This window comes from Agelaius tricolor, unplaced genomic scaffold (assembly GCF_023055355.1).
Source record: "Agelaius tricolor isolate 1412-34295 unplaced genomic scaffold, bAgeTri1.0.p SCAF_25, whole genome shotgun sequence".
Classification (NCBI taxonomy): Eukaryota; Metazoa; Chordata; class Aves; order Passeriformes; family Icteridae; genus Agelaius; species Agelaius tricolor.
In genome coordinates, this window is record NW_027269285.1 from 3,297,466 (window position 1) to 3,316,005 (window position 18,540).

The window sequence follows — 18,540 nt, forward strand, 5'->3', positions numbered from 1 at the left end:
AGAGCTCTGGGAAGCAGCACTGAGCAGCAGAAAGCAGAAAATCCCCTCTCCAGTCCTGAGCTCTGCCCAGCCCTGCCACGGCTGCTCCTGCAGGAACGGAGCCTTTTCTGCAGGGCTGGAGCCACTCAGGGATTGTTCTGAGCCAGGGAAGGCAAAGGGGCTCGTTGGCACCTCCACCCTGCCCAGATGGCACCGCCAGCGCTCTGTGGGACTCACCTCAGATGACCTTTCTGCAATCCACTGTGCTTTCCCCAAGTTCCTGGCCATTCGATGGCATCATAAATACTTGGAAAATAATAATTTATTTTAACACCATCTGCTGTTTCTCCGTTCTTTTTTCCCCCACCTTTTGCTTTCCTAGATCCCTCAAGGAGTACAAGAAGTGATGCAGCACCTGACAGCAGTCAGGTATTTCTTTGAGCCAGGGATATGGGAGAAAAAACAAGGCTGAGTGTGATTTTGTCCCTCTAGAACTGTCCTGAGGTCCCAGGACGAGCAGCGTCCGCGGCATTTCTAAAAGCCGGACACAGACACACCCCATGGAGCCCGAGGGTTGCATGCGGACAGGACCACAGCGTTCCCGGGGCTTTGGCCGTGCCTCCATTCAGCTGCAGGAGCGGATTTGCCATCGCTGCCGCAGCACTCCGGGCGCGCACCAGGAGAGGGTGCCAAGCCCCCGGCTTGTGCTGCCGGGACCTGCGCTTCCCAGGACTCGGAGCCCTCTCCAAGCGCTGCTCTTTAAACACCAACCAACGCGCCCTGGATCTAAAGGAAAACTTCTTTTTTTCACCAAAAGGTGCCCAAATGTCTTTACCTGTTTCAGCGCTCTCGGCAGTAAGTGCCCGAAAAGCGCCAGAGGACATTAGCGCAGGATAAAGACATTTTTTGCTACATTTTAAAAAGGATCTGGTTCTTTATGCGGCTGATGGACGCGGGACCGCTCGGGGGAACAACTGAGCTCCTGGAGACCGAGAAAACCCGAGTAAGATCTGCGAGGCACAAACATCATAAAACATCAATCCGTGCAGCACCGTGAGGTTTAGCAGGAATAAAACCTGATCCATGAAGTTTTTAGAACGACTGTTATAAAAATCCATCTGCACTGGGAGGCGCAGCTTTTACACCTCAAGCAAGCGCAGGCTCCCGGGCAGCCGCTCTGCCTCCAGCACCTTGGAGAAACCTGCGGGATTAGAGGATAACACAGCCCGAGCCGGCGGACCCCGAGTCCGAGACCTCCTTGCCACGGGGGGTTTAGTCTAAACCTCCCTGTCACGGCGGGTTTCAATCTAAACCTCCCTGTCACGGCGGGTTTCAATCTAAACCTCCCTGTCACGGAGGGTTTCAATCTAAACCTCCCTGTCACGGCGGGTTTCAATCCCCCGCCCGGTGCCACCGCAGAATTTCCGCACCCGCGTTTCCCACGCGTGTCCCCGTCCGGGAGAGCTGCAGGAGCGGAGCGGCGGCATCGCCGTGTGCGGGCACGGAGGGAGGGTTAAAAACACCGCCCGTAATTACCGGCAGCAACAACCCGACCCTTTCGGGGCCGCTGCGGAGCCTGCAGCGGGCGGAGAATCGCCGCGCACCCCCAGAAGGGAGCGCGCAGGTGACCCCGCTCCCCCCGCCCCGGATCCCCCCGCCCGCCGCGGGTGTCGCAACCGCGCCCGTCCTCAGCCGCGCCCCGCGGGGGGGGCGGCGCAGGCAGCGCGCAGGGAACGCGCAGGGAGCGCGCAGGGAGCGCGCAGGGGCGCGGGCAGCGCTGCCGGCCCCGCGCCCGGCCCCGCCGGCCGCCCCGCGCCGCCGATGCTGTCGGTGCCGGTGCCGGTGGCGGGCGCGGGGGCGGCGCGGGGCGCGGGCTCCCTGCCCCGCCGGCGCACCATGTGCAGCGGCGTCGGCTGCTTCTGGGCGCTGCTCTCCGCCGGCCTCCTGGCCGCCTGCGCCGCCGCCTTCCTCTCGCCGGCCTGGCTGCTGCCGCCCGGCCGCGCCGCCGCCGGCTTCGGCTTGCTCTGGCGCTGCGCGGGGCCGCCCCGCGGCTGCCACGGCTCCGCCGGCCCCGGCGGCTTCGGAGACATCCCCTCCGGTTCCTGGCAGGTGAGCGCCTCCCCGCCGTGGCACCCCCCGCCGCCTCTCCCGGGCTCCCGGGAATCCCCCGGCAGCTCCCCGACATCCCGCCTGCCCTTCCCTGCACTCCCCGGCAGCTCCCGTCACCTCCCCGGCATCACCCGTGTCTGCTTCTGGCTCTCCGGCATCCCTCATCACCTCCCCGGCATCCCCCCCTTGCCTGCTTTCGGCTCCCCGGCGTCACCCCATCACCTCCTGGCCTCCCCCCAGACCTGCTCCAGGCTCTCCGGTATCTCTCTGTCCTCCTCACGTCCCTAAGGTCCTCCTGTCATCACCCCAGCTTCCCTTGTCCTGTCTTCAAGAGCTGCTCCAGCATCCCTATCCTGCCCGGATCATCGCAGGCATCCCCTGCATCCCCCTCGAGCATCCTCGGCGTCTCCTCGTGCTCTCTCCAGCATCCCTTCCCTCCTCCGCATCCCACCCGTCCTGCCTCTGAGCATCTCCTCAGCACCCCCTGGGTGCCCCGGGATCCCTCTTTGGGATGCTGGGCTGTTCTCGGGGTGCTGCCTGAACCCCGGTGCCAGCGTGGTGGTCGGTGCAGCCCCAGCGTGGCCGCGGTGCCGGTCCCGGCAGTGCCGCGGGGCTGCCCCGGCCACCCCGCCCTGCCGGGCCCAGACCCCCTCGCCCGGGCCGGGCAGGCTCCTGCGGGCTGTGCGGGAGGGACTCGGGGAAGCTGCTGAGGTTTCTGTGCTTCCCAGCCGGGCTGAACATCACTCGCGGCTGAGTTTGCTGCGCAGGAGGGAGCGGGGAGGTGCTGAAACTGCTGCTCCTGGGACACGTGGATGCAGAAATCGAGCCTGGATGTGGGGATCGTGGCTGTCCCCCTGCCCGGCCACCCGGGGCGATGCCCGTGCCAGGTTTTGGGAAGGAAGGAGGCCAGACCCCCCCGCTGGCCCCATGATGGTGTCCCGGGGTGACAAAAGAGCCGCCGGTCACACTGGGTGTGTGCAGAGAGCCCACAAAGCCCGGCCCCGGCATCCCAGCGCCCGCTTGGCCCCGTCCTTCCTCCCTCCTCTCCTTCCACCCTTACCCCGAGGCTGTGAGTGTGAAATCCCCGCCTCTGCTCGGAACACACGAGCTTGGACCCGCTCCAGGTCACGCCGTGGCAGCGTCCCCAAGCCGGGGCAGCATCCCCGGTGCTCGGGGCTGTGCCGGGCACAAAGCGTGGCTGTCAGCAGCTGGATTTCTCAGCCTGCCATGGAGCTGCGCTGTTATCTCTGCCAGGACACCAGGGCTGCGTGTGATTGCTTAAATCCCATCACGGTCCTTAAAATTGGCATTAGAGACAAATATTGTGAATTGCAAAGAAAAGAACCAGCTGTATAAACTCCTAACTATTTATATAAAAAGGTGCAAAAATGCTCTTGTTTCCATGGGCTGGCCTTTGTTCAGATGTTTTTGCAAATGTGATGCAGATAAACAATTCCAAGTAATAACAAACTTTAAAGATAAGAAGGAAGCTCAGCAGTGACTCATTTGAACAAGCCTCAGCCTCTGAAAACACAGAGATCCAGAATATGATGTAGCACGAAGTCTCTGAGTTCCTGAGCTTGGGCTGAGGGAGAGATGAATAATCACAGCACCGAGGGGAGTTTGCAGGGCATTTTGGTGACATGTCCGTGTCACCTTTGTAAATACCACCCAAATAATTAATGAGCAACAACCAGTACAGACCCTTTCAGAAGAGAGTGCTCCCTTACCATCTTTCTGCCACGAGGAGGGGGAGAATACCTGTTGTGATGGTTATTTGATGGGCTGGAATGTAATAAAATAGTCCTGACAGCTTTGCTGAGGCAGGCGACAGCTTTGGCTTTCCTGCATGAGCAGCCTCGGAGCCCGCACGCCTCGGTGCTCAGCACGGCTGAGAGCCCTGTCCGAGTTCAAGCAGGAGATTTCTCTCCGTTTTGGAGAGATGGGAAAGTCGTGGCTCTTTTTTCTTTGCTTTCAGAGCCGTGACGTTCATTTCCAATCTTTCCAGCGATCTGACGGGCAGCTCTCGCTTTAAATGAAAGCCGAACGCGGACAGGAATCTGAGAGCTCCTGAAAAGAGCCTCGAGCGTTTGCTCCAGCGGAGTTTGCTGCAGGAGGGTGGGAGCTGGGGCTGCCGCGGGCAGAGGGGGCTAAAGCTGATGTGGGGCGCAGGAGCTCTTCTAGAGTGGAGCTGGTGGCACATCTGGGGATGTGAGAGCACACCTGGGAGGATGCTGAACACATCTGGGTGGATGCTGAACACACCTGGGGATGCTGAGCACACCTGGGGATGCTGAGCACACTGGATGGATGCTGAGCACACCTGGGGATGCTGAGCACACTGGGTGGATGCTGAGCACACTGGGTGGATGCTGAGCACACCTGGGGATGCTGAGCACACTGGGAGGATGCTGAGCACACCTGGGGATGCTGAGCACACTGGGTGGATGCTGAGCACACTGGGAGGATGCTGAGCACACTGGGAGGGTGCTGAGCACACTGGGAGGATGCTGAGCACACTGGGTGGATGCTGAGCACACTGGGAGGGTGCCGAGCACACTGGGAGGGTGCTGAGCACACTGGGTGGATGCTGAGCACACTGGGAGGATGCTGAGCACACTGGGAGGGTGCTGAGCACACTGGGTGGATGCTGAGCACACTGGGAGGGTGCCGAGCACACTGGGAGGGTGCTGAGCACACTGGGAGGGTGCCGAGCACACTGGGAGGGTGCTGAGCACACTGGGAGGATGCTGAGCACACTGGGAGGGTGCTGAGCACACTGGGAGGATGCTGAGCACACTGGGAGGATGCTGAGCACACTGGGAGGGTGCTGAGCACACCTGGGTGGATGCTGAGCACACTGGGTGGATGCTGAGCACACTGGGAGGGTGCTGAGCACACTGGGTGGATGCTGAGCACACATGGGGATGCTGAGCACACTGGGAGGATGCTGAGCACACTGGGAGGATGCTGAGCACACTGGGAGGGTGCTGAGCACACATGGGGATGCTGAGCACACCTAAGGATGCTGAGCACACCTGGGTGGATGCTGAGCACACTGGGTGGATGCTGAGCACACCTAAGGATGCTGAGCACACATGGGGATGCTGAGCACACTGGGTGGATGCTGAGCACACCTGGGGATGCTGAGCACACTGGGTGGATGCTGAGCACACTGGGAAGATGCTGAGCACACTGGGAGGGTGCTGAGCACACTGGGAGGATGCTGAGCACATCTGGGGGGATGCTGAGCACACTGGGTGGATGCTGAGCACACTGGGAGGATGCTGAGCACATCTGGGGGGATGCTGAGCACACTGGGTGGATGCCCACCCGCAGCAGGGATGCCCATCCCTGGGGAACACGGGGTTTTTTTGTCTCGCTGCCGTTCCGGTGTTTCCCTGCTCCGTTGTCCCGATTTGTTGAAGGGTGGGGGAGCGTTCAGTCCTGCAAACGATCGTTAATGCCAGTTGTGTGTGCACTTGGGGGATTATGTTAATCGCGCTACAAATGATGCTTTGAATCATGTCTGGAGGTTAATTAACATGCCTTTCTTCTCTTAAGAGGGCCTTCATGTCTGCTTGGAGTTGCTGGCTTTTTTCTGCTTCCTTTCATAATTACTTTGCAGCTCTCTAATATCATGGGTACCTTTAATTTAACCCTGTCAGTGCTGCTGGGGCTTTGCACTGAGCTCAGCACCATGATGGTTATTTGATGGGGTGGAATATAATAAAATATCCCTGATGGCTGCAGATGTTGTGGACAGGCTGAGACCTTGCAGGAGCTGATGGAAACTGGAGAGGATTTGGCTGGAGCCAGAGAGGAGAAAGGATGGTGATGGTGATGGTGATATTGCCCTGCCAATTGTGAGTGAGGCCCTTAGGATCTGTTGTGGGATGACTTGGAGCTGTGAGGGCTGCAGGGGGACATCCCAAGGTGTGCAGGTACCCTGGGGAGAGGGGATTGCTCTTGGGATGCCAAATTAAAAAAAAAAAACAGGTGAACTTTGAGCTCTGAGTGGTTTCATTGCCTCTCATGACTTTTTCCTGGTGCCAGATCACTGTGTACGTGCAAAATAGTGCTTCATCCTCAGCTAATTTATTTTCTCTTTCAGTGGGAGCATTTGGCTCATGGGTTCCTGTCTCAGTGCTGCACTTTGGAAGCTGCTGCTGCCACATTTCAGATTTCTATTTTTATTTTTCCAGATAGTCTCCAATTATTTTCAGGCTTTGCCAAGCATGTAATCTAAAATCACAAAGAAGCTGATCAGCCCATGATATTCAGGTTAAAGCCACATGGGCCATTTGCCTATGGAGCCAGTGATGCCATGCTGGAGCAGAGCCCAAAATAACCTGCTCAGGACAGGGGGGAGAATTTGCCCAACCCCAGCAGTTCCTTGAGTGGGTCTTTCCTGGGCTTTAAAGCAGGACTTGAAAAGATTCAGCAAAGCTTAGTGAAAATGTACAATAAACCTGCTTACCCTTTGTATTAAATCTTCAGTGCTGGTTTCTCACTGCACCAGGTCCCTGATGTCATCTGGGGTTTGCCCATTGGGGCCAGGTTTGCAGATCAGCTGCCTTGATCCCATGAAAAAGCACCTGGGGTCCTCATGGAGATGGGAAGGAATCTGTCACTCTGTGGAAATCTGTCCCTCCTCTTCTAGCACAGGCTCTGGAATTAGGGAGAGATGCAGTGAGACCCCAGCAGGGACTTGGTGTGTGCTGCCCCTCAGGCAGAGGCTGCTCTGCCTCCAGAGTCCTGTATCAGGCCAGCACATTAATTTGGGATTATCAGGAAATCAACTTTTAGCTCCTCATCCTAAGAACTTCCCAAGAGAGCAGACTCTGTCTGCCAGTCCATTTGATTTTTAATTGCACTTACACAACCTTGGCCAGAGTTGTGAGCGCTGAGTGTGAGGAATTCTTGACATCACCACCTTCATGCACATTACCCCAGAGCAGATTTATCTGCTTTCATCAGCCACCCAGACTTTTCTGACCTACATTAACAGGTCGGTGGTGGGGAAACCTGTAATTCCTGGCCTGTGGTCCCACATTTGAGTGCCCAAGTCACAAACCACCACTGGGACTCACCAACCTGGTCTCAGCTAAGCTGGGCTGAAAGGGGAGCTGAGGCAGGACCAGCTTAAGGGTGGGCCCTGGGAGGTCAGGCTGATTGAACATGCAGCCAGGCTGCTCTCAGGATTAGTTCTGTCCCTGCCTCTCAGAGGGAGAGCGAAGCTGCTTGGCCACTCCCGGCAGGGATGGTCAGGTCACACGGGTCACCTGCCCCCTCCTCAAAGGCAAATCCTGAGCCTGCGCCTCGGGAAGGGCTCAGCAGAGCCACTCTGATGTGGCATTTGCCCTTAGCAGGGCCCAGAGCAGAGTCTGGCTCGGGCTGGCAGGGACATTCTGGCAGTGGGACATTCCCTGCATCCTCCCGAGGCTGCGGATCCCGGCTGGGCGAGCGGGGGGACCCGCGGGGCTTTCCCTGGCCACGGCCATGAGCCCGGCTCGGCTGCCAGCGCCAGGAAAGGGCCGGTCCCAGGGAAGGATAATGACAGAGTGAGGGGAAGGAGGGCTGATCGGGTACCCAGCACCGTGCACTGCTTGCTGCCTAATTAAAATTTCATTAAGTTGGTTCGAATCCCTTGATGGAGGTCACAGGCACACCATTGATGTGCTAATGTCTTACTTTTCCCCTTTTTTTCTGCCTTTCACTACTATCCATCATCCTCTTAGATAAAGCAGTGCCATTAGGAACTGCTTTCCAGCATCCCCAGATGCAATGGCAGCGAAAGAGAGACAGCCATAATTCATCAGACGTATTATCTGTCCCTTATTTTCTCTCTAATTAAAAAAATGCCTTCCCCCCCATCACTTGGGTCAGTTTGAGCATTAACCCCTCTGCTGTTCTGTTGAATATGCTGGTGAGCTGGGAGTTGGAAAAGTTGCCTGGAAGGCCACGACTGGCTGAGCTTTTAGTGGAGGTGGTGCTGAATTTAGGGCAAAAGCACCTAAATCTGGGCTGGGGAGAGACACCCCCGTGCATGTTGTGCCGTGGGCACCAAAATCTACCAAACCCTGCAGGATTTGAAGGGGAAGAAATGAGGGCTGGAGCCTCCTGTGCATGGCTGTGGCTCAGCCCAGGCTCGGGGGTTGGGACATCAGCCGCGTCCAGATGTGGCAGCACAGCTGGGGCTCCGTGCCCCTGCCCGCTCTGGGTCTCGCTCCAGCGGGCACCTCCCAGCCCCTGGGCACGGGGGTGGCATTTCCTGCGAGCAGCGTGGAGAGGGAAGAGCAAACGGGCCGGAGAGGGCGCTCAGATGGCGCCCAAAGGAAGGGAATTGCCGGGGAGGAGAAGCCGAGGGTGTGTGGGATCCTCCTCCCGGCCGTCGCTTCGATGCGGCCCAGACGGCGAATGTTTGGTTTTTGTTTGTTTCTGTGCCTCCAGTGGGGGGAACAGGAGCGAACTGCGAGGCTCCCCCCGGCCCCGGGGGTCTCTGCTCCTCCCCAGGCCCCGGAGCCCCTGCCCGGAGGAGGCAGAGGAGGCACCAGCCCACAGCTGCATCCCCGGGTGCTGCCAGCATCCCCAAATCCCAACGCTCAGCTCCCCACTCCGCACCTCCATCCTCATTTGGTTTTTAACAAGGTTAAAATCTCGGTGTCCATTTGGTTTCTGCCTCAGCATTGCTCAGTTCAATCCCAAAAGATTCCCATAAGGAATATTTGATCACACTGAGCTCTGATAGGAAGGGGTTGCATTTAAAAATGAAAATGGTTGGATTAATTAATGGTTGCCACCTCTTCTCTTACAGTTGACTTTGCAGTTTTTCTCTATCTCATTTGAGGTTTCTTAGATATTTTCTCTCAACAGAGAGACAGACACACACACTGTGTGCCAGACAGACACACTGTGACCTTCACTTCCTTTTTCTCACTGAGCCTGTGCCTTTGTTTCCCAGTTATTCAGGGCATTTATTTTCTGCCCCCACTTCCAAGGATGCTGAAGGAGCTGAGCAGGGCTGGAAGAGCCCAGCAGTCTGTAACCTGGCCCTCAGCCTGCTGCCCTGGCTACCACAGGCCCCATCCAGGATGGCAGCTGTTGGGGATGGTCAAGTGCCAATTAATAAATTGCATTAATAAACTAATGTGCATCATGACCCAGTTTATAGTGATGGCAGGGGCTTTGCCAGGTTAGTTTATCTCTGCTGAACCAAACACCAGATAGTGTTTCTCAGCACTAAAAACTGGACTGGAGAGTTTATTTTTCCTTCCCCTTTCCTGCTTTAATGCTGGCTTTCAAAGATTAGTTAACTTTACAAAAGTTTTCATTAGGGAAATTAAGGAATTCTTCCCAGGACAGCCATTATGTGGCATTTTAATTTTGATTTTTCTGGTGAATGAAACAACATCTTCAGCAGATTTATTGCTAAGTGAATGGCCCAGCCATGGCATGTGTCAGACCTGTAAAACACTAAAAATCAGGCAGGGGATTGTTGTTAATCAGAATTTATTAGGCCACATAAAGGCATATTTACAGTCCCACCAGGGGACGATTAATTTGTTTGGGGATAAACAATTAATCTCCCTGGGAGTGGGAGCAGAAAATCTGACATGGTTTGATGTCTTTTCCCAGCATGGCAGAGGCAGGATTGCTCACAGCCTCCCTGGGGGCATCTCCCTGGCATTGCCAGGGGTCAGCAATGCCCAGGGCCTCCCTGGCAGGGTTTGCACTGGGACCTGTGCTCTTTATTGGGATAAATGGGTTTTTTCCTGCCCTTCCTGAGCTGGGCTCTCACAGGCAGCCTCCTGCATCCCTGCTGTTCCTCCCCACCCTGTCTATTTTTGGGTTTCAGCCCTTGCATCTGTTTCCTGCATCCTCTCCTTTCTGCTCAAGATGCAACAGGCACAAACAGGGAGGAGAGAGGGAGGTGCTGCACAGTGGGAAGGAGACAATTGCAGCTGCTATTCTTTGGTACCTTTGCTCCATAGACTTCTTCAAACTTAAACCTTATTATTTCCCTTTGAAAGCAGCTTTTTGATCTGTGCAGGAGCAACTGCCCAGTACAGGGCAGGAGCACTTGAGAAATTCCCAGCTGAGGCCGTGGAAAGGTTATGACAAAAGCAACATTTCTATTTTCCAAGAGCACATGCAGTGTTTTGGCAGGTAATGTCAGCACACAGCCAGCAGAATGTGGGAGCCAGGGTGTGCCCTTTTCTACTGTCACCTGGTTTTGGGGCAGCTGTGTCCCTGCCACCCCTTCTGCCCCCAAGAGCTGCCTGGCAGCTGTTGAGTGGCTCAGCATTCCTGGCCCACATGGCAGAACCCAAACCTCACCATTTACCTTCACCTGAATCTTCTCCCATTTATTCATAACAAGACCTTTGTTCCCTTTGCCAAGGCCTGGATTTGGGGGGTTTGGGGCACCCCTGTGCACATCAGGGTGCTGCCAGCCCTGAGACCCCTCAGTCTTGTTGCCAAGGCCTGATGGCAGCTCCCAAAGCAGCCCAGCCCTTCTGCCAGTTTAACCCACCTGCACCCAGCCTGTTGGTGCCTTTTTCCTGTCACTTTGTCCTGAAAAAGACCTTCACACTCCTCCACAGGGATTAACAGTGGGAGCAGCTCATCACTTGTTTCCAGCAGGAACTGTGAGATTTTAGGGGGTTTGAGCCACCACAATTAAGGAGAACCTAGATCATTAAAAATAATATGCTTCACACAAGAGAAGAACCAGCCTGCTTCACAAGACCCCTTTCTGCTGAAAAATTCATTGCTCTAAATAATTAATGGTCCTTGCAAAGGAGGATGGTTTTGCTGGGCAGAAGGTGAAATGCAGACGCCAGGCAGAGTAATCCTTTTTTTTTTGTTATGAATCCAGATTTCCTGGCCATGCTGCTGCCCTGGGAGCAGTGGGGGAGCCAGGGCTGTGGCTGCTTTCCCCATGGGGCCCCCCATGTGGCTGGGGGAGTGTCTGTGCAATGGGGACATCCACCCCACCCCACCCCACCCCATCCCATCCCATCCCATCCCATCCCATCCCATCCCATCCCATCCCATCCCATCCCAATCCCATGGGTCCCTCCTGGTGTAGGGACAGGGCAGCTGGGGGTGTCCCAACCTTGTACCTTAAGCCCTGAAGCAGCTTTTGTCTGTGCAGGTCTCAGTGCCTTGGCAGGCTCTGGAGAGGAGCAGATTTCCCTGCTGGAGCAGCCTCTCCATTTCCCTGGGTAGCTTTTGCACTGCTGTTCCTTTTGCATTGCATGTCAGGAATTCATTTATTGCTGGGACAGCATTTGCATTGCTCAGTGCATAAATAGGCTATAAATAAGATGCTGATTTCCAATCACAGCCCCAGGAGAAGCACTCACACCAGGGTGTCAGGTGTGTCTGGCCTGTCCCTCTCCAGCACCAGGGTGTCCCTTGGAGCAGTGGCAGCTGCTGGCAGTGGCTGTGTCACCCAGCACCAGCCAGTGCAGCTCAGCAGGCAGGAACAGGGGTAGGTGTAGGGCAGTGCCAGACCTGTGGGACAGCAACACTCATGGGAGGGGGGTTTGAGCTTTTGGGACCCCCCATGGGCATCCTAGGGTAAATCAAATTCCTCTTCCCCTGCTCAGCCTGCCTGTGGTTCCTGCAGGATAATTTACATTATTATTATTATTATTACTATTGTTATTATTATTATTCCAAACAGTAGCAGACTGTTTGTGACCTCTTTGGGGAGGGGAGGTAAATGGAAAGCTGTATTGGGGTTGTTTCCCCCAAAAGCTCAGGCAGAGGGGGGAAGATCAAAAAGGCAAAGTGTGCTCTGCCAACCAGAATGTCTCACCAGGACAAGAGGGCTGGACAAGGGTGACAGTGGGACCTGACCCCCTCAGAGCAGCTCCCACACAGGTTATAAAAGCCAGGCTTTCCAGGGAGGTGGGAGAGGGACCTGCCTTGGAGCTGAGCAGGTGTCACTGCAGGGGGACTCACCAGAGCCAGCAGCATTCCCTGGGATGTGCTGGGAAGGGACAGGAGCTGCAGCATTCCTGGAATGTGCTGGAAGGGACAGGAGCTGCAGCATTCCCTGGAATGTGCTGGAAGGGACAGGAGCTGCAGCATTCCCTGGAATGTGCTGGAAGGGACAGGAGCTGCAGCATTCCCTGGAATGTGCTGGAAGGGACAGGAGCTGCAGCATTCCCTGGGATGTGCTGGAAGGGACAGGAGCTGCAGCATTCCTGGGATGTGCTGGAAGGGACAGGAGCTGCCGTGGCTGCTGCAGGGCTGGGCCTGAGGTGTCCTCACGCTGTTTGAGCGCTGTCACCAGCTGGGTGCTGGAGGAGGAAGGTCCCCTCTGTGCCCCTGGCCATGCCCCTGGCTGGGCTGGCACGTGTCCCTGCTGGAAGAGGCCACCTTGCTGCCAGTGCCACCCGCTGTCACCTGCAATGGGGACAGAAACAGCAGCAGGGCAGTGATTGAACACCTGTACCCAAGGGCGAGCTGTTTTGCCATGAATTAATGCTTTTCCCTGGTTTTAGGCTGCTGGGGGTGGGAGCAGCCTGCCATGTCAGCAGAGCTGCAGTGGGATCCCCAAAATGCCTGCTCATTGCCAGGCCTGCTGGGGCAGGGCTGCCATGGATCCATTCCAGTGCTCAGCAGAGGCTCTGACACAGCACACACATCTGGTGGCACTGGTTTAGGATGTGGCCCTTCATGCAGTCATGCACTTGCAGGGGTCACTGCAGCCCCAGTGAGCCCTGGGGCTGGGCACGGCTCAACCTGGGCTCAGGACTCAGCAGTGAATTGAAGCAACAAAAGGTGGAAGGGAAAAGATGGGAGAGCTGCCCATGACAGGGCTGCACTGGCCAGTCCCAGAGGGGATTTCTGGGGTGTGTGTGGTGTGGGTGGCCTCTCTGACAGCCCCTGTGTCCTTGCAGACGAGTGCAGTGCTGTGTGCGGGCGGCTGTGCCCTGCTGGCCCTCAGCTCCCTGCTGGCCATCGTGGCCGTGCTGCTGCCCGGCGGAGCCTGCGAGCGCCGACTCTGCACCCTGGCTGGCTACATGCAGACAGCAGCAGGCAAGTGATGGGGCTCTGCTCTTTGGGGGGAAGGTGGGGTGTCCTGTCCTGCCATCTCGGGGCTCAGCAGCATGAGGAGATTGCAAACCCTAGGCACAAAAGTTATTGAACATCACCTCCAACCACACAGGGTCTGTGGCACAGACACACACACCCCCCCTGCCCCCAGCTCAGGGGGCTCTGGTGAGTGGTGGAGACCAGGCAGGCTGCTGCTGCACCTCCTGGGGTCCAGCAGATGCTCCCTGTCAAGTGTCCAGTTCCATCTTTGTGGATAAGCCTCTGGAGGGATTTCCCTCTCTGAGCTTTACACCTGACACAGGGGTTGCCCAGCCTGTCCTGTATCTCCCCAGGCAGCCCTGGTGATGCTGCATCCACTTAAAATTCCTTTGCAATCTCCTGTGCTTCTGCCTTGGGGGAGTGCAGAGGGAGAGGGGAGGAAGCTGGGGAGGGACAAACCCCACTGGAGACTTGTCACCCCTGCAGGGAGCCACGTCCCTGAGTGTTGGACCAAACCTCCCCAGCTGGCCATGAGCCACCACGGGAGATTAATGCCCCTTCATGTCTGTGCCCAAGAATAAACTCCTTTGCTTGGAGAAATTCTCAGGGCCAGCCAGGCTTTGTTCTCTGCCTGGAAGCATTCAAGCTGCTTTGGGGGGAAATCCTGTTACACGCTCTCCTCTGCAGGGCTCATCCCCTGGGATCTGATTTGGGACAGATGGAGCAGCACAGATTTCAGCCATGGCTGCTCCAGCTCAGCCGGGCTGTGGGGCCACACACAGCTGCTTGTGCTGTCCCCTTCTCCCAGTCTGGAGATTCCCATCTCTGCTGCCTGGTGGCCAGTGGCTCCCCTGGGTGTGGGACAGAGGCTGGAGGAGCCCCATGGCAGATCCAGCTCCAGGGATGGGTCCCTTGCAGGGGATAACTGGGGTGGAAAAGGGGTAACCCCCATTACCTTTGCCTGGGGGGTGTCTCATCCCTGCTGTGTCTGGAGCAGATACAAAGCACAGGATTAGGAAGAGTCCCTGGAAAGGAAACTGACTGTGGCAGATAAATACAAATGAGGAGCTGCCAGGGGTTCTGGTGATATTGAACAGGCTGTAAATAAACTGTAGGCTCTAAGCGTTATTGACAAATGAAAATTTACTGGGGACGTTTGAGCAAGCTAATGGGTTGCTTTAAACCCTGGCATTGCCTGCTAAGCATTTTGTCTTGTGCTTTTTAATTTTGTGCACTGTGGATTAATTCCCATTCAGAGCCAGGCAGCCCTGAGTCAACAGAATTAAATGGTTTAATGTATTTGGATTCAGAAATGCTGCCCCTCCATAATTTCTCTCCTTGTTCCCCCCTCCCTCCCTAGGAAGAAGCTTTTCAATAGAAATCAGCTGCAGTGAGGTGACAGGGAGAGAAACTCCTCCCCAAAAATCACATTACCTCAGAGAAAACCAGGGATTTTAGGATAGATGAAATTATAGGGGAGGGAAGGAAAGCAGAGCAAGCCTGGAGGTTTGATAGAGAAGCTTTCTGATGGGGGGGTGTGGGCAGCTCTGCCACGGGGACCCCCTGAGATGCTGGCAGAGCAGTGGGGCTTTGTTTCTCCCAAATCCCAGGTTTCCAGGTCCCACAGTCACCTTTCCTCTGTCTGACCAGACATTTTCCCACTGAAACCCAAATTTTGCTCTCCTTTTCCCATTTCACAAAGCCAACTTGAGGTATTCTTTTACAGCACCAAAGGTATGAGTAAATCAGCTCAATTCTGTGAAACATTGAATCAGGAATCCAATGTCCTGATAAAGAGCCAGGTGCACAGAACATGCCAGAAGTGCGGGAGCAGAGGTACCAGCAGAGCCAGAATCAGCCCCCACAGGCTCTGCACTGTCTCAGAGGGATGCCCTGAGCTGCACTCACATAAATCCAGGTGCAGAGGCCAAGGATTGATCCCTGAACCAAACAGGAACCAATCCTGAGAGCAGCCCCACAGCAAGGGCAGCCAGGCTCACACTACAGCTTTAACACTTTCCTGCTGTACATTTGGAGAGCCAAATTGTGCCTTTTGCAGCCCCAGAAGGGAGGGAGATAAAAACCTCAGGCAGACAGAGCAGAGCTCTAATTGCAGATGCAGACAGGCCAGCGGGGTTCAGAGCTGGGCTAATTGCCACCATGCTTTGAGAACAGGAGTCCTGATGCCTGGCATCCACTCCTTAGGAAAAACCCAACATATCCACACAAAAGACAAGAGGATGATCCCTAATGAAAGAGTTAATGAGCAACAGGGAGAGGAGGGAGGATAAAGGAACATTTGCTCAGCTCTCACACCCTACAAAGTCAAAGCTGCCTCTGAGAGATTAGAGATGAGGCTCACTCCCTGCTCATGGTGTCAGCTCACTGGAATGAAATTTCTGGGGGATCCTTGCTCCCAAACCTGCATGGCAGCCCCTCCAAAGGGGCTGAGGGAGCCAAGCTGGCCCATTTATGTGTGAGGTGCCCCAGTCCTCAGCTGCAACCCACTGCTGTTGCTGGGGAGGAGTCCTGGGGCTGAGGCCAGGGACAGGGAGGGCAAATGGGGGCACAGCTGAAACCCTGCCAGTTGTTCTTCAGCAAAAGCCTCTTTGCTGGGGTTTAAAAACAGGAGTTAATTCCAGGAAGAAATGTCTCCTGCTGCATGGGGCTGAAAGGGAAGCACAGGGAATGTTCTCCAGGGCTGATTGTGCCTGTTCAACCTCTCTGGGGGCTGCCAGGTGCTGCTCAGGGGCCCTGCAAGGCTCTCAGAGCAGTTTTTCAGTGACTGGCAGGGGGAAAGCTGCTGGAAGAAGCACGGGGCCATCCCAGTGTGTCAGGCAGTGCCTTCACCCATGGCACCTGTGGCTGATGCCCTGGGGAGCCCCAGGGCTCTGCTCTGAGCTGTCACAGCCCCCAGCAAATGCCTCACAGGAGTGTCCTGAGCCTGGGGCAGCTCAGAGCAGCCTGTGACAGGTTTCCAGCAAGGACTGTGCTCCAGAGCATCCCCATCCCCCTGGGAATGGCCTTCCCAGGGCAGTGAGGCTGATGAAAACTGAGATTTCCACTCAGTAAACCCCATCAGACAGGAAATCTGGGTAGATTTCTGCTTTGGGGTCTCGTGGTACTAAGGGCAGGACTATGGGTGACCATGCTCCAGCACTGGAGCTGGTTCCATCTGCTGCTTAGGAATGAATCCTCACAGGCAGGATGAACAGCCCTCCTCATCCCTAAAAGCCTCAATAAAGGCAGGACTGTGTTGGTTTTGGGAAGCTTTTCCCTGTGTGCTGTTGAGGCAAAGGGAGGGGGTGGCTGATCCAAGCTGCAGTGGCCCCATGGCTGCTGCTCCTTCCCCTGGCCTCTGGGGCTGCCAGGAGGAGGCTGCAGAGCTTGGGGCCTCACTGAGGGCACAGAGCACCAGAAGCCTTCAGGGAGAGCTTTGCTTTCACCCCACACTGCTCTCTGTCCAATCCCACCACCATCAAGTCACTGCTCAAGACAAACCCAGTGCTGAGGGAAATGATCCTGACCTGCCTGTGCCTTTCTAAGGCTCTTCTGGTTTTAAAGAGCAATTTCCCAGCATTGCCACGACAGAATCAGAGCAGTCACAAGGCTCCAGCAAGACAGGCAGAAACCCTCAGTTATGCAATTTAGCCACACTGTAATCCCAGGTTTCATGGTAGTCCCAGGAGCTTCTTCCTGGAAAATTTGATTGCATTCTGCAGCCAAGATGCCTCTTACTGGCAGCAGCATGGTGGCATTACAGAGATGGCCTCAGCTTCTGGTCAGTTAAGCAGCAGAGCAAAATACAGGAGACCTTTGTCTGTTCTTTAGACACTGATCACCCAGTAAGAACACAGAAAGAGAGAGAATTGTTCACTTTCAGATCAGTGTGAACCTTCTAAATGTATCAATTCCCAAGGACTGAAAACCAGCCAAGATTAAAATGCTTTGTGCCATTCCCAAGGGAGAGCAGCAGGAGGGGTGGGAGGTTTGGGGCAGCCTGGGGGCAGCAGGGCCACAGCAGTCCCTGGCCAGGATGCTGTCCCAGTGTCACAAATGTTATTTAGGAAGGCAGCACATGATCCTTCCCCCTCATTGCATCTCCCATCCCTCCCTGCATGCCAGCCCACCTCTGGGATCGATGGTGCCCTGTTTGTCCCAGGCTGTGCAGGCTCTGCATGGCAAACAGCACCATCATCTGCATCAGTATTGATCCCTCAGGCTCCCATCCATCAGCCTGGTGACATATAGGTAATGTGTAATTAGTAACTTGGATAAAAACAGCACCAGGAGGGAGCTGCCAGGCCAGTGTGTCCATGGAGCAGCAAAAAGAGGGGTGGTGGCTGCCTGGTCATTGCTGACCTGCCTGAGTCACTGAAACTCTTCTCCTGCCTTTTGGGTCCCTCCCATCCTGCCCCTCTCCCAAAAATCCCGATTGGAACAATGGCATGAGGAAGGCACCCTGCCAAGCATCCCTGGCCAATGCATTGTGGGGATGCTGGAGAGCAGCACCAAGGATGGTGCAGGGGCCACCAGGCAGTGGGGACACGCTCTGCTCCTGGCTTCAGTGTCCCAGCACGGCTCGGAGGGGACGGAATGGAGCAGGTACCTCCCCAAGGCGGGCGGAGTGAACTAAACACGTTCAGGAAGGGCCAAGGAGAGGAGGCTCGGGGCGCTCCCAGCCCCGCAGCGGGCGGGGCAGAGCCAGCGGCGCTCCTGGGGCTGCGGCAGCCCCCGAGCCCCACCCTGCTGACCGAGGGCTGTTTGTCAGAAACATCCTTGGGATTCGGAAAAGGAACTTGGCAGTGGAGGCAGGGGGGAAGCAGCGCCCTGTTGTCCAGGCATTGATTTGATTTAAAATCACCCAAAGCTTCCCCCATGCCTGTTTAAAAATAGCAGCTTGGCTTTTATCACAGAGCCCACGCTGTCCCTCTCCTTGTGGCAGAAAAACACGCTCAGTCCTGATGCACTGACACTGCTGGACGTGTTCAATCATCAGAGCAGCATTAAGGAAATGCTGCCATAAAGCTGTTTCCCCACTGACAAAAGGTTCCTCAGATCTGCAAGAGAAGCTCCCAAAAGAAGCCAAGTCCAGTGTTCCTGCAAGGTGCTTGGGCATGAAAGCAAAACACAGCAGCATAAAACCTGAGCCTGGAGATGTGTCCTGCTCCTGAATTGCAAGGGCAGCTTGTTTGTATTTCTCTGGAAAGAGCAAAGCTGGGAGCAGCTGCATGATCCTCCTCAGTGCTCAGGCCCTCACTGCCATCCTCATCCTCTCCCCTTCACATTTCACATCCTGTCCTTGCCATAGAGACAGCACTCACACTGTTGGAAGCCCTGATTCTGCCCCTGGTGCAAGGCTTTTCCCCCCCTGCTTTCTTTAATAACATTAGCAAA

The 18,540-nt window shown here is 55.8% G+C and overlaps 1 protein-coding gene across 1 annotated transcript in view; it reads left to right on the plus strand.

Moving 5' to 3' along the window:
* The first annotated feature begins 687 nt into the window (after positions 1-687).
* Positions 688-18,540, plus strand: part of LHFPL7 (LHFPL tetraspan subfamily member 7) — a 59,910-nt gene continuing 42,057 nt past the window's right edge. The window contains exons 1-2 of the mRNA XM_071447677.1: positions 688-2,088; positions 13,008-13,146. Of these exons, the coding sequence (XP_071303778.1) occupies positions 1,801-2,088; positions 13,008-13,146 (427 nt within the window). The 5' untranslated portion in view covers positions 688-1,800. The remainder of the gene's footprint in view (positions 2,089-13,007; positions 13,147-18,540) is intronic.